This window comes from Diceros bicornis, chromosome 31 (genome assembly GCF_020826845.1).
Source record: "Diceros bicornis minor isolate mBicDic1 chromosome 31, mDicBic1.mat.cur, whole genome shotgun sequence".
In the NCBI taxonomy this organism is placed as follows: Eukaryota; Metazoa; Chordata; class Mammalia; order Perissodactyla; family Rhinocerotidae; genus Diceros; species Diceros bicornis.
The window spans coordinates 12,077,310-12,092,320 of record NC_080770.1 but is presented as its reverse complement, the minus strand read 5'-3'; the positions used below and the strand labels follow the sequence as shown (position 1 = coordinate 12,092,320).

The 15,011-nt window shown below is 49.7% G+C and overlaps 1 protein-coding gene across 1 annotated transcript; it reads left to right on the top strand.

The window, feature by feature from the left end:
- Window positions 1–4,352: 4,352 nt before the first annotated feature.
- LOC131395522 (pepsin II-1-like) lies at window positions 4,353–14,580 on the top strand. The gene is made up of 9 exons (XM_058527389.1): window positions 4,353–4,408; window positions 4,870–5,029; window positions 7,054–7,171; window positions 8,274–8,392; window positions 9,101–9,300; window positions 11,813–11,929; window positions 13,057–13,201; window positions 13,295–13,393; window positions 14,431–14,580. Exons 1-9 carry the CDS (start codon window positions 4,353–4,355, stop codon window positions 14,578–14,580), a joined length of 1,164 nt encoding a protein of 387 aa, XP_058383372.1.
- The last annotated feature ends 431 nt before the right edge of the window (window positions 14,581–15,011 follow it).

Below are 15,011 nucleotides of genomic sequence, written 5' to 3'. Positions count from 1 at the left end.
AAAAAAAAACTGCTGTTTGAAGTTAGAGCAGTGATTATGCTTTGTTTGGGGGGCATGGTTCATGACTGGAAGGGAGTCTGAGGGAGTTTGGGGGATCTTCTAAGGTTCTATTTTTTGATCTGGGTAGTGGTTACATGGATATGTTCAGTTTGTGAAAATTCATCAGGCTACTTCCTATGACATGCACCTTTCTGTGTGTGTATTATATTTCAAGAAAAGTTTAAAAAATGATGTTGACTTGTAAGAAATCACTTGGAAAATACACGCATGCTGAATTTTTCTTCTTAATGCGAGTTGCGAAACAATTTGTACTGTACCATATGGCCCCATTTGTGTAAGTAAATAAATATATTAATTTACAACATTAGTGGTAGATTATTCTGGGTAGTAGGTTTGAGACATTTTAAAATCTTTATTCACCTATAAATAATCTACAATGAACATGCATTGTTTGTATGCTTGGGCAAAAAAACGTTACTACAAATTTAATTTTTAAAAACTGTGTCCATCTCTGGAGAAACTCTGCAGGTTTGGACCTGGGAGTGGAAACGTGATCTCTGTGTTGTTGGAAGACCAGCCTGGGGTGAGACTTGATTGAATGTTCTTAGGGGACCAGCCGTCCCAAGCGTTATAAGATAACAATTATCGTGCTGAAGTGTTCTATCTTGGTCTTGCCATGATTGGGTTCTTTAGGTATCATTCCATTGCTTGATTTGATATGTTCGTGGAACATTTCTGAACACCTGTGCTCTTGGCAGGGGCTGCCCTGCATCAGTGATGCAGTTCCCAGTGCTCGTCAAAGCCTGGTGCCAGGGCTAATGGCAAAGCAAACGGTGTTGTCTAATCTTTCTGCCAGGCCCGTCCAGCACCACGAGATTATGTGGCTTCCCTGCTGGTGGCCATGGGTCAGCCTTGACTGACGATCAGTCCTCATGGAGAACACCTGGCCCTGGAGTCAGGACTCCACTTTCCCTCACAGAGGTCCTCTGGGGACAGGCAGAATGGCTTCTCTGAGTCCCCCTGGGATGGAGACTGTGGCCATCATGAAACGTCCACCTCACACTCTAACCAATGGACAGAAACCAGGTGGACGTGTGTGAGAACAGAGCCTGACCCAGGACAAGAGCCTCCCAAGACCAGAGCCTTCTGTGACGCAGCTTCTAGTCCCTCCCATGTCACTAGGTTGTTATGTGAACCGGAGCTGATAGCTTAACTCTTCTGAACGGTGTCAATGAGACAATGCAGGGCTAATACTCTTTTTTGTTGTTGTTGTTGTTGTTGTTGTTGTTGTTGTTGTGAGGGAGATAAGCCCTGAGCTAACATCTGTGCTAATCCTCCTCTTTTTGCTGAGGAAGACCGGCTCTGAGCTAACATCTATTGCCAATCCTCCTCCATTTTCCTTCCCCAAAGCCCCAGTAGATAGTTGCACATCCTTCTAGTTGCTATATGTGGGACGCGGCCTCAGCATGGCCGGAGAAGCGGTGCGTCGGTGCGCGCCCGGGATCCGAACCCGGGCCACCGGTAGCGAAGCACACACACTTAACCGCTAAGCCACCGGGCCAGCCCAGGAATAATGCTCTTTTAATAGATCGTGTATCTCAAAGCACTCAGAAGAGCATGAAGAGTTATGGAAATGCCTTGTCGTGTAGATGGAGTTTGCAGAGAAGCAGAGCAATGATATCAACTCCCTCCTTCTCAGATCACACACATGGCCTGAGCCGAAATCCACAGTGAAGTGCATGGAAATGGCCCTGGTAAAGAGCAGGAGGCATCCAGGTGGATCTTAGTGGAGTTTTCTAGAGGTTTCTAGCCCTCTATTACTTCACTACTGCTGATGACAAAATAACAGAATTTAGCAACTTGAAACAACTCACACGTGTCATCTCAAAGATTTGTGGGTCAGAAGTCCAGTCTGGCTGGGTCCTCTGTTTCAGGACCACTCACAAGGCTGCAGTCAAGGGGTCAGGCAGGGATGTGGTCTCATCTGAGGCTGAACTGGAGAAGGGTCCACTTCCAAGCTCACACGGTTGTTGGCAGGATTCAGTTCCTTGCAGATTGTCAGACTAGGGGCCTCAGTTCCTCACCGGCTGTTGGCTGGAGGCACCCTCTTTCCTTGCCATGTGGGCCTCTCCATAGGGTTGCTTGTTTCATCAGAGCCTGCAAGAGAGAAACTCTACACAAAGAGTCTGCTGGCAACACAGAAGTGACAATCTCACGTAATGTAATAACAAAAGTGACATCCCATCTGCTTTGCCATGCCCTCTTGGTTAGAAGCTAGTCACAGGTTCTGCACAGGTTCAAGGGGGGCATATTACAAGGGGCGTGGATATCAGGAGGAAAGAATAATTGGGGGCCATCGTAGAGTCTCCTATAAGCGTAGACTGGGTGCCACCAAGCATGTCACCTCCCCCAGTGTGTTAAAATCTCTAATGTTTGAAGTCAATTACCTTCACCAATCCAAGAGCTTCCCACTAGTGTGATCTAAAGAAACATCTGATAGGGAAGGAGAGATTACTATAGAATTGTGACCCTACTCTGATCCACATTCCCAAGCTGCTCTTAACTAAGCCAGCCTTACATGGGATTAATTAAAATACCATGTTGAACACTTCCACGCACCATATAATTCATTGAGGGAGATGAAAGATGAATAAAACACACGTCATGTTCTTCATGGTTCGTTCTCCACATCTCAATCCTGAGGGTTCCCTGACTCACCCTGAACCCCCAATCACACTTCTCTTCATTTCCAAGTTGAAAATTATGCACCAAAGACTCAGTCCTTCTTTCTTTCCAAGAAAAATTATTATGAATGGTTTCAGATATGCAGAACATATATATACATACAATATACAGAATAATGATGAGCCCCCACGTACCCACACCCAGCTAAAACACTGAAACCTTTGAAGATCCTGATGACCGCCCCCAATATGCCCTTCCTTCCCCCCAACCTAGTGGTAGCCTTCAGCCAGGGGTCTCCATCCGGTGCTCCCAGGACTTAAGCAGGCATTTTCAGGACCATGTGCTCCTCCACAGAAGAGCTGAAATCCCCCCAAAGGTGGGAGTGTAGATCAAGGAGACAGGCTCAAGGCGGGAAGGAAAGAGAGAAGAGAGGAAGAGTCACCAAAAGATGTGAACGTGGAAAATACGGGACAAGGATCCACATTTAAAGCAGTAAGATGTCGTAGCGACTGAGTTTGAAATACGAATGTGCTTTGTACTAACCACCACTGGTCCTGAACTTGATCCACTCTGCTCACCACTCCAGGCTCACCCAGAGCACTGGGGGAAATTTGGAGCTTTTATGGAATCTGTGTCTTCTGATGCTGAAAAAATCAGGCGTGACCCAAAAATCTGATTTCAGAGTAGGACTCACAGATAGGGCTGACTACCTGTTGGTCATGTCCCTCCCACATATCACCCTCCTCCACAATTCCTGAATCAGTTTTCACTCCACTTTTTCCACTAAATAAACTCTATAAAGTCCACAATACAATGGATTGGTAAGCATCTTCCATCAAGAAGACAACCTTTCTGAGTCATTCACCCACTAGTATGAATTTACCCAGACTGCTTTGCTCCATTGCAGTTGATTCAGCCAAGTCTGGAGCATGGAGCACCTGGGAGAGCCAGACCCAGGTGGGATCTGAAAGGTGGAGGCTTCCAGCAACCTGAGAGCATGGGAGAGGACCAGTAGGAAGAGAAGGGGTGCAGAAAGTGAGGGGAACGGATTCCATTGACAAACCCAACCTCTTTCAGGTTGGCTTCCTCAGGTTGGGTGGGAAGCTAGTTAGACACTCGACAACCTCACGTAATGACATTTCTGTGGGGAAAAGTGTCCTGAGTCCCAAACCACTGACCTACGAGTGTGCTTTGGGTTAGCCACTACACAAACATGGTTCATCGCTAAGTGGGAGCGGCTCTCCAAGCACCCCAGCCATCTGTCCCACAGGAACAAATCGGGGTACACTGAGCTCCTTTGACACCTGTTCAATGTTAAGTTTAATTTTGTCAAAATGCTCATCTTGTCAAGTTCTCATGCAGGCCCCTTTCATTCTTGGGGAAATAAGCCATGACTCCATGGCTCACTCTCTGCAGGTCTATCCTAACCATGGGATGTGGTTGCAATGGAAGCTGCTCAACTGGAAACTTCTCAGAACATGGCGCAGGGGCGGGGACAATCTTATCCGGAACCCTTCTGTTTGGGGTCAGGATAATGGGTGACGTTTGGAGGCTGATAAGGCCGGTTCCCGAGGACTTGTGCTGTATATAAGGAGCAGCTCCTGCCTGCTGCTGTTCGCCTTGCACCCATCTTCCCCTCTCTGGAGACTTGGGGCCCAGGAAGAAGCATGAAGTGGCTGCTGCTGCTCAGCTTGGTGGCGCTCTCTGAGTGCCTTATCTACAAGTGAGTGTGGGGGACACGGGGCACGGAGAACAGCTTCCGAGGGGCTGCGTCCCTTCACTGTCACACTGTCACACTGTCCTTCTTTCCTTATTTTTTCTTCTTGCCTTCTGCCTTAATACAACTCCTCGCTCTCTTCCACTCTCTTGAATCTCCTTTCTTGTCTGTCTCTCTGCCCTTTTGGAGAGGCGGAACTGCAGACATGGTTAGCAGCCCAGGACCTCAGGTCCAGCCTGGGTTTGGGTCCAGCTCCATCACTGGCCCGGGAGATTTTGGGCAACCACTGAACCTCTTTGCGGTAGTGTAGAAAAATGGGAGCATCTCCCCTCTTGACTTCCTTCCTTCTTCCTCTCTTGGAGCAGCATCCTTTACCTCAGGGCCTTCCATAGCACCCCATGAGCAGACTCCTCCCCTAATTACACTTCCTCCTCCAAACCATCCCATTTGCAAATGCTCTGCCACAGGGTTCCGCTTGTCAGAAAGAAGTCCTGGAGGAAGAAGCTGGTTGAGCATGGCCTGCTGGAGGAGTTCCTGAAGACGCATCCCCGCAACCTAGCCAGCAAGTACCTCCCCAAGGAGGATGCCACCTTGGCATACACCCAGTCCCTGGAGAACTACTTGGATGTGAGTGCATGGGCAGGTGGAGGGGAGGCGGCACCGAGGACTCGGCCTAGAGGAGAAAGGGGCTCCAGTGGTCTTGGAGGATCGACCAGGGCTCTGAGCCCCCAGGCAGTAATGCAGGGGTCTGCTCCCTGAATCTCACAGGCACAGGGAAGGCAGGAAAACTCACATTTAGACATGTTTCTTTCATTCATTTCTTCATTCATTCATTCATTCAGTGTTCATGTATGCAGAGCACCTCCTTATTAGTCAGGCACCGTGCTGGGCCCGGGGGAGGCAGCTGGGAAGAAAAGCAGGCACACACCCTGCCCTCATGGGGCTCACTGTCTAGTAAGGAGAGACAGACAATCATCATTGAGCCTCACCATCCATGAAAAGTACAGCCAGGCCGAAGGCTATGCAGTGAAGGTGACACTGTAAGGGGGTGGCAGGTGGCGTGCAGGGACGCCTCCCCAGGGCAATGAAGGAGAAGCGGGGGTCCTGGACAGGAGAGAGTCCCAGAGAACAGGACGGCTTGTGCCAGACCCTGGGACAGCAGGGAGCAGCGTGCATTTGAGGAAAGGAGGACCGTGTTCTGGGAGAGGAGAGAAGGAGGGAGGGAGGAACAGATAGAGGCCTGAGGGATGGGTGGATGGAGCCAGAGCAGAGTCTCTGAGGAGGGTCTGCATCCTCATTACCACTGAGTCATCTTAACCGGGGGGTTGACATGATCAGTGTGGAGTCTCAGGAAGATCTCTCACTGTTCTATTTGGGACCCAATGGCAATGCCCTGCCCATCGGTAGATATTGTGTGTCCCTGTGTGAATGGCACAGGGCCAACGGTAGGAAGCAATGTTGTCTGTCGTTAAGAGCTTAGCCTATGAAATCTACCAGACCAGGTGCAAATCTGAGTTCCACTCCTTCCGAGCCATGTGACCTCGGGCAAGTCATTTAAATTCTCTGAGTGAGCCTCAATTTCCTCATCTTTCAAACGGAACCACGAATACCTACCATTAGAGGATTGTTTCGAGTAATAAATGCAATAATATTTTTTTGGAGGGCTTTAGCACATGGCCCAACTCTTGGTAAGAGCTTGGTAAAGTTAGCCCATTATTCACTTAACAAATATTTAGGAAGCATCTACTATGTGCCAGAGGCTCTGTGCAAGGAGCTGAGGAAACAGTGATGAAGAAGCACAGTTCCTGGAGCTTCTATTAGAGAGAAGAAGGCAAATAAGAGACAAATAAACAAGTATGCATGACAATGTCACATAATGAGACGTGAGGCAAAGGAAAATTGATTAATTAGAGTAACGGGAAGAGGAGGAATGGGGGAAGGGCAAATTTAGATGAAGTGGTCAGGGAGGGCCTCTTGGTGGAGGTGATGTTTGACTAGAGCTCTGAATGACTGAGGTGGAGGAGCCAGCCAAGGATAGATGCAGAATTAACATTTTCCTAGCACAAAGAAGAGCAAGTGGAAAGGCCCTGAGATGGGAATGAGCTTGTCGGCATCAAAGAATATCCAGACCAGTGCGGCTAGAACAGCTGAAAAGGGAGACAGGGCTGCCATTAAGAATAAAAATCCTGACAACATCCTCTCTCAAAGCCTTGTGTACACACCTCGCTTTAGGAACAAGTTATCTCCAGATGTTTCCGTCTTTAGGTGACTTCTTTATCTCCAGATCGATAATTTACTGAATGAGCATATAAGCACTACTCTGCTGGGTGCCATAAGGTTCGATCCTGTCCTCTGAGATGGTATGTTCTCTAGGATGGCAAGACTAAGACATTCAAGAGGAGACAGTATATTTTTATTAGCTGTTAATGGTGCTTAGAAGAGAACAGTCAGAGGCTACCAGGGATGCAATCAGGGAGGACTTCAAGTAGGAGAGGAGGCCAGGCTGCACCTTGAAGGACAGAAGCATTGGACAGGGAGAGAAAGCCAAGGAGAGCAGTGAGGGCAGGTGAGCTGAAGAGAAGCCCCAGGGGAGGCCCTCCTCCCTGGGATCCCCAGGATGGGGAGTGACCTGTGTCATCCCCACCCCGCAGGAGGAGTACTTTGGCACCATCGGCATCGGAACCCCCGCTCAGGATTTCACCGTCATCTTTGACACCGGCTCCTCCAACCTGTGGGTGCCCTCCACCTACTGCCACAGTCTTGCCTGCTGTGAGTGCCTGGTGCTGCCTGGGGCCCCCGGCACCCACTCACCTGGGAGCCCTTTCAAATAGGTCTGATTTCAAGCTGCTGGAGTCCCTCAGGGATTCTCTCAACAGGCCCTTCCTGAGTACCTGTGTGCCTAGCACTGGGCTTAGGTGTCCCGGGGATACAGGGGGAATCACGCAGGGTCCCTGCGCCCAACAGGTTCAGTCTAATGGCAGCGAGCAGCTCTTCTGAATAAACACAGCCCAGGGGAGAAGAGGGGCCCAAAGCGAGCCAGGGCTAAAGGGCTACAGCACCGCCAGCTGGGACACGAGCCTGACATGAAAAAGTGGCTCAAAATCATGACTGAGCTGATGATCTCACCTTGAAAAACAATCATCGGTTTACTGAAGAAAGGACTTTGTCATTGGAAGTCATGGACAGCATTGCAAATTCCTTCCTCTTCCAGGTTTCTTTGTCCCAACTTTTTTCTTCCTCTTTTTCACCTTGAGGAGGATTTGCCCTGAGCTGACATCTCTGCCAATCTTCCTCTGTTTTGTACGTGAGATGCCACCACAGCATGTGGTGGTTTGTGGTAATGAGTGGTATGTGGGTCCGCGCCCTGGATCTGGGCCTGCAAACCCTGGACCGCTGAAGCAGAGCGCTCAAACCTAAGCACTGCACCACCAGGCTGGCACCCACTGCCAGCTTTTTAACCTGACTTTTCATTCAGAGGCGGAGCCCATGGAATCCTCCCCTTTATCACTTGAGCTGTAACATTGTAAAGCTGTGACTGTGACATTGCAGCTGTAACATGGGCTATACACAGGGTGCTATGAAGGTGCTCATCCCCATGGGCAGCCCTTGGCCTGCTCTGCTCAGTGCTTGTCTGGGGGCCTTGGGAGGACCGTGGGGTTGGCTGGGGACTTTCATCAGGGAGATGGTCCCAACTGGTCCAACCAGACAGGAATGGAACCTGGGAATGCTTGCTCCACAGTCTGGGGCAAAAGTCACCTTTCTCTTCCAAAACCCCACCCAGAACCACGGCAGCCCACCCCAGAAAGACATCCCCAGCCAGGGTTCTCCCTCGGCTTTTGGAGGTTGACGATGTCACTTCTTGTCCTCACAGATGACCACAAGCGTTTCGACCCTGAGAAGTCCTCCACCTACGAGGCCACCAGCGAGACTATCTCCATCACCTATGGCACCGGCAGCATGACAGGCATCCTCGGATACGACACGGTCAAGGTGAGCACCTGCTGGCTCACCACCTCATCCTGCCCAGCCCTAGGGCCAGCTTCTGGGGACTGTGGAGGCCACAGTGCACCCCCCAGAATCAGCTCATTTAAGCAATACAGGTCTCAGCAATCGTGAAAGTAACCTGATTGGGGGAGGAGGTAGTGGAAGTGGCCGAGATGTCACAGACATTTCTAGGTGGGCCAGTCGTGGGTAAGGGGGTGGAAGCTCTGGAGCCATAAGCAACCTCAGCCCCACCCGAGCTGCATGCTGTGGAGTCGGGAGAAGGTAGGAAAAGGCTCAGTTCTCTTTTAGCAGCTCCTCCCCTTTCTTCTCCCTCCACCTGCAGGCTCCCCCAGTCATAAAAGCCCCACAGCACCGCCCCCCTTCCAGGGCTGGGCAGGGGTCAAGGGCTCTGATTGCCTGGGGTCTGCTTTGCATCCAATCATCAGAAACATGAACACACAGTGCCCATCTGTTCTGCAGCCAATTCTCACAACAAGTCGCAGACTGCGGCCTTTTGGAGATCAGTCACAATGGTTGCTTCCAGCAGAATAACAAGCATTTCCACAGATGATCTGTCTCCCCTCCTTCCAACCTGACGCCCTGAAAGCTGAGTCCTAAAGGAAATGAACCAGGGACGCTCTGGGCCCAGGGCTGGCGCCCCGCAGGGCTCAGTCAACACAAGCTGATTGTGAACGTTTTGTTTCCCCCACTCAGGTTGGAGGCATTGAGGACACCAACCAGATCTTCGGCCTGAGCGAGAAAGAGCCCAGCGTTTTCCTGATCTTGGCTCCCTTCGATGGCATCCTGGGTCTGGCCTACCCCAGCATCTCCGCCTCTGATGCCACACCTGTCTTTGACAACATATGGGACCAAGGGCTGATTTCTGAAGACCTCTTCTCCGTCTACTTGAGCTCGTAAGTCGGCTGGGGAGGTCACAATTACCTGATCCAGGAGAGGGCTATCCAGGGCTGGGTCGGGTAGAGAGGGTCTTGGTCAGCAAGGGATTTAGAAGGGCAGTGTCTAAGGCTTGAGAGGTATAGCTTTGGAGATATTGGTGCGAAATCTCTCTCTGATGAACCATGTTCATCCATCTTATTTTACCAGCGTGAGTCTTTGTCGCCTTGACTTACACAACTCAAATTGTCATTAGTCATTTGCTCTCCAGCGCCATCCCCTCATCGTTGCCCCCCGTAGGACCACCGTTTAAAATGACTCTCCTTAAAACAGGGGTCCAAATTCCATACCGATGAAAAAATGATTTGATTGGGACTTGTGTCTTAAGCAATGAAACTTTTAAATGATGAATGCAAGTTTCTGTCATTCGTTAACAAAATCTAGCTTCCAGTTGTGACTATGAGTTGATTCTAAGAATGAATAAAGGATAAACCTAATGTTGGCTTTAGATGAGTTGAGGATTATGCAGGAATATCGGAGGGTGTCATCAGTTTTCCCGAGACACGCAACTTTCCTCTGATGCTCTCATCCTCTTTTGAAGCCATTTGTCATTGTTGATGTTTTTCTTCAGTTGTTAACTGATCTGCCATAAGGTCACTGTGTCACACTGTACTGTCAGAGCTTCAGATGTTTACAGGAAAGTTAATCTGTGGACTATTTTATCTGCGGCCAGTTCCTTGGTGATTAATTTCCTTTTTCTTTTTTGGGGGGCGGGGGGAGTGGTACAGACATATCTTCTTTTTTTTTTTAATTGTAGTAACATTGGCTTATAACAATACACAAATTTTAGGTGTACATCATTATATTTCCATTTCTCTGTGTATTACATCATGTTCACCACCCAAAGACTAACTACAATCCATCACCATATACGTGTGCCTAATCACATCTATCACCCTCTTCCCTCCCACCTTGCCCTCTGGTAATCACCAATCCAATCTCTGTCTCTATGTGATTATTTGTTGTTGTTTTTATCTTCTATTTACAAGTGAGATCATACCGTACTTGCCTTTCTCCCTCTGACTTATTTCATTTAGCACAATACCCTCAAGGTCCATCATGTTGTCACAAATGGCCAGATTTCATCATTTCTTAGGGCCAAGTAGTATTCCATTGTGTATGTATACCACATTTTCCTTATCCATTTATCCCTTGATGGGCACCTAGGATGCTTCCAAGTCTTGGCTATTGTGACTAACGCTGCAATGCACATAGGGGTGCGTGTATCTTTATGCATTCATTTTTTCGTGTTTTTCGGATAAATACCCAGCAGTGGAGTAGCTAGATCTTATGGTAGTTCTATTCTTAATTGTTTGAAGAATCTCCATAGTGTTTTCCACAGTGGCTGCACCAGTATGCACTCCCACCAGCAGTGTATGACAGTTCCCTTCTATCCACATCCTCTCCAACGCTTGTTATTTCCAGTCTTGGTAACTATAGCCATTCTGATGGGAGTGAGGTGATAACATCACTGTAGTTTTGATTTGCATTTCCTTGTTAGTTAATGATGTTGAACATCTTTTCATGTGCCTGTTGGCCAACTGTATATCATCTTTAGAGAAATGTCTGCTCAAAACCTTTGCCCATTTTGTAATTGGGTGGTTAGGTTTTTTTGTTGAGATGTAGGTGATTAATTCCTTATCATCATCCACATTCGCTTCCCTATCTAAACCAAAACTGCAGAGATTCTGAAAGAGAATATTCCAGTAACAGAGAAGAAATTTACAACAGGAGTCATATACAACAGGAGGGCCCTTTTATCCTCTTGGTCACTTAATAGTCAAGTTGGCTCCTAAACATCATCTGCCTTTATGGATACATAGATATTCCATGGGGGCCGTCGTATCTCACCAATAGCTCAGGGTTTCTTAATCTCAGCACTGAGGACATTCTGAAGAGATAATTCCTTGCTGTTGGGGGTGGTCCTGTGCATCGTAGGATGTTTACCAGCCTCTCTGGCCTCTACCTACTAGACAGCAGTGGCACTCCCTCCCCCACCCAATCATGACAATCAACACTGTCCCCAGACATTGGCTAATGTCCCCTGGGGGCAAAACTGCCCCTGGCTGAGAACCAGAGAACTATACTATCAAGTCCTTAAGAGAAAACACTGTCACACATTCACAACTATTGAGGTTTCCACGGCAATGAGAGTGAGCATGTGATGAAAATGACACTCTGGAACCAGAAAGACCTGGGTTCTAATCCTGGTTCTGGCTCTCCCTGCCTGTGTGAACTTGGGCAATCTCCTCACTTCTCTGAGCCTGAGTTTCCTCACTGTAAAGTGGAAATCGTAATCATAGTGACCACTATATGGGCCTCGGTGTGAGAATTAAAAGAAACTGTGTGGCACACACTCCATGCAGCCCCCGGCGCTGGCAAGAGCCCAACCAAGGGCAGCCCTAGGATGCACACAGCAAGTAGTGTACAGTTGAATGAGTGAATTCCTGTCATTCCCCCCACTTTCCTTAGCGATGACGAGAGCGGCAGCGTGGTGATACTTGGTGGCATCGATTCTTCTTACTACACTGGAAGCCTGCACTGGGTGCCTGTTTCTGTGGAGGGTTACTGGCAGATCACCGTGGACAGGTGAGGTCACCACAGATGGGCACTGTCGTGGCATCAGCCCCAGATCTCATTTCTTTCTAGACTCAAAGTTAACTAAGCTTTCCAGAATCCCCCTGCAACAGCCAGCACAGGGAAATGGACCCCAAGAGGGGAAGCTGGGAGTTGGCCAAGCCAGAGGGACCTGGAGAAAGCCAGCTCCCTGGAGGAGTAGAGCTGTCTGGGACCCCAGATGCTCTGCAAGGATGAAATATCCACTTTCCCTCTGGTCCAGGAGACAGGACACCAGCATCCCCAGGGAGAGTTGGATGATCCACCCGTCCACACCTCTTGACATTTAGGGGACCTATGAACAGACACACGCTCCTTCCACTCTAGGAAACTTGTCACTTTCAGTCTAGGGACAGGGCAAAAGGGCTGAGAAGTTGTTTCACCCCATTCCTTCCCACCTTCCCCTTCTGGGCCTGCCCCTCCTCCAGGCAGCCTCATTCGCCAGCTGTTCCTTCCTTGTCTGGCTGTTAGGGTGACTCTAGGTTTGCCCAGGAGTGAGCAGTTTCCCGGGATCAAGACTTTCAGTACCAAATCCAGGACAGTCCTGGGCAACCAAGGACTCCAGGTGCACTCACGACTGCCTCAGCCATGCTAAAACTCCCACCTCTGCCTCTGCACCTCTTGTCTCCACCCCTCCTTGCATGCCTTTCCCTCTGCCTGGGATGTCCTCCTCCAGCTCTTCACCTCCTTGGCAAGCTCCGGCTCTCTGCTTCCTTGTGAAGCCTTCCCTGGTTGCTCCCTGCCACCATCAGCCTCACCCTGGATTGTGCTTCTGTTCCCCTGTCCTGTGCCCTGTTCATGCGGCTCATCCTCGATCATAACTTATGTTTCCAGCTAGACTGCGAGCTCCCTGCAGCCAGAAACTGTGTGGCTGCCTCGTTTGGCATCTCATCTCCCATGCCTAGCACAGAGCAGGCAGTCAATAAAGACTTGTTGTGTAATGAATGCATGAATGAACGAGTGCTGGAAGGAGACAATCTGAAATTTTATGTATTGTCCAATGGATGGGTAGGAGGGACGCTCTGGGGTTGCTCTCTTCCTCCTTGGGGAGATATACCCCCTGGGGGCTCAGAGAACCCTTCCTTGCATCTCGCCCTCAGCATCAGCATGAATGGAGAGACCATCGCTTGCAGCGGTGGCTGCCAGGCTGTTGTTGACACTGGCACCTCTCTGCTGGCTGGCCCAACCTCTGCCATTGACAATATCCAGAGCGACATTGGAGCCAAAGTGGACTTACTTGGCGAGGTAAGTCCAGCCTTGACTGTCCCATTCTAGACCCAGGTAATGGGTCTGCCATGCAGAAGGAATGCAATCTCTCCTGACCCTCTCTCATTCCAGGGGGTGATCAGCTGCTCAGCCATCGACAGCCTGCCCGACATCGTCTTCACCATCAATGGCGTCGAGTTCCCTCTGCCTGCCAGTGCCTACATCCTGGAGGTAAGGGGGCTCTGGGCCTCCCACCTAGATGTGCCTCCATAGAATGTGGCCACATACTCCCCCTTTGCACAAGAGAATGTGCACTGCCACAAGCTGAAGCTGACATCTGCTCTGGACAGTAGCCAGAGAAAAACAATCTCCTCAAAGTAAATGCAGGAAAGAGAGTTTGGATGCAGCACCTACAAGGGGATAAGGGAGGTAAATATTGACAGCATCAAAAGGGGATGTCTAGTTGGACCCCTGAGCCTAGCTCAGGTTCTCAATTACCAGGCCATTGCTTCTGAGCCCACTGCAGCCTCTCTCAGCCTCAATTTCCTCCTCTGAGAGCTACAGCTTTCCCCAGGCTCAGAGTGTGGGGGGGAGGCATGTGATCTTGACCACATCAACACAACAAGAGTTGGGCAAATGGCGATCCTAACGTCCACGTGGTCGGAGCTTATGAGGCTCCCACTTTCTCTACAAAGTACAAATCTTTAGTCAAAGGAGCCACAGGCAAACTCCTTGCCATCTATTATAATGCCAGGCAAAAATTTCATTTTGCCAGTCGGTAAATGTTATTCAGCAAGACATACTGATGACCAGGCAGCTCCCCCAGTGATGCTGATTAATTAGTAGGGTATTAGTCCTGAACTTTGTTGGGGGGATACAAAGCACCCCAGGTGAATCTGATTTTCATCCGAGGTTGTGGGCCAGTGACCCAGTGGATGAAAAGAACTGACAGCTTGCCACTGGAGGGATCAGAATGATCAGAAAAGCCTGTGTCACCAGGGCGTCCAAAATCCTCAGGACAGCTGAGTTCCCCTAAACCCTTTAGCTCCAATGCTGATGTCAGGGGTTGTGCGTCTGCCAGAAACACTGGAGAATGTCTAGTGATCCCTGGAAACTGAGAGTTTAGTGAACAGCTTACACAGGCAGACCCCAGGCAGGAAGCGCCTCCTCATGTCCCTACAGTGGACTGTGGTCCTTGATGCTGATCCCCCTCGCCTGTCATCACTGAGTCTGGGTCCCAAGTCCGGTTTTATCCTCCTTTTCTACAGGAGGATGAGAGCTGCATCAGCGGCTTTGAGGGCGTGGACCTCGACACCAGCTCTGGAGAGCTCTGGATCCTGGGTGACGTCTTCATCCGCCGGTACTACACCGTCTTCGACAGAGCCAACAACCGCGTCGGCCTGGCTTCCGTGGCCTAAGCCTGAGTCTTTCTGGCCACTTCCCAGAAACATCCGGCCTCAGTCACGTGCCCTCTCTAGATGTTCGTAATTCTTCTGATTGTTCTTCCTATGGGATACTGGAGGTGGGATCTTGGCCCTGTTCCCTCTCATACCAATCACGTAGAATAAAAGCATAACCTTCTGCAAAAGGTTTTGTTGAGTTCTTTCTCTTTTTCCTTATTTCTCCTTCACCTCACTGGGTCAGAACACCAGGGCCGGGGTGGGTGCAGAAATGACTTTTTGGACAGGACCCAACAAGGGACAGTGGCAGCACTCACTTCCTAATAGAGCCAGGAAGACAAATGGTCCTCAGCAGGTCTGGCTGGGAGCATCATGTGAAGACGTGGGGACCACAAATGCCTGCCCCATGGTCCCCTCATAGAATCAGGCCCCTAAGTTCTTGGTTGAGG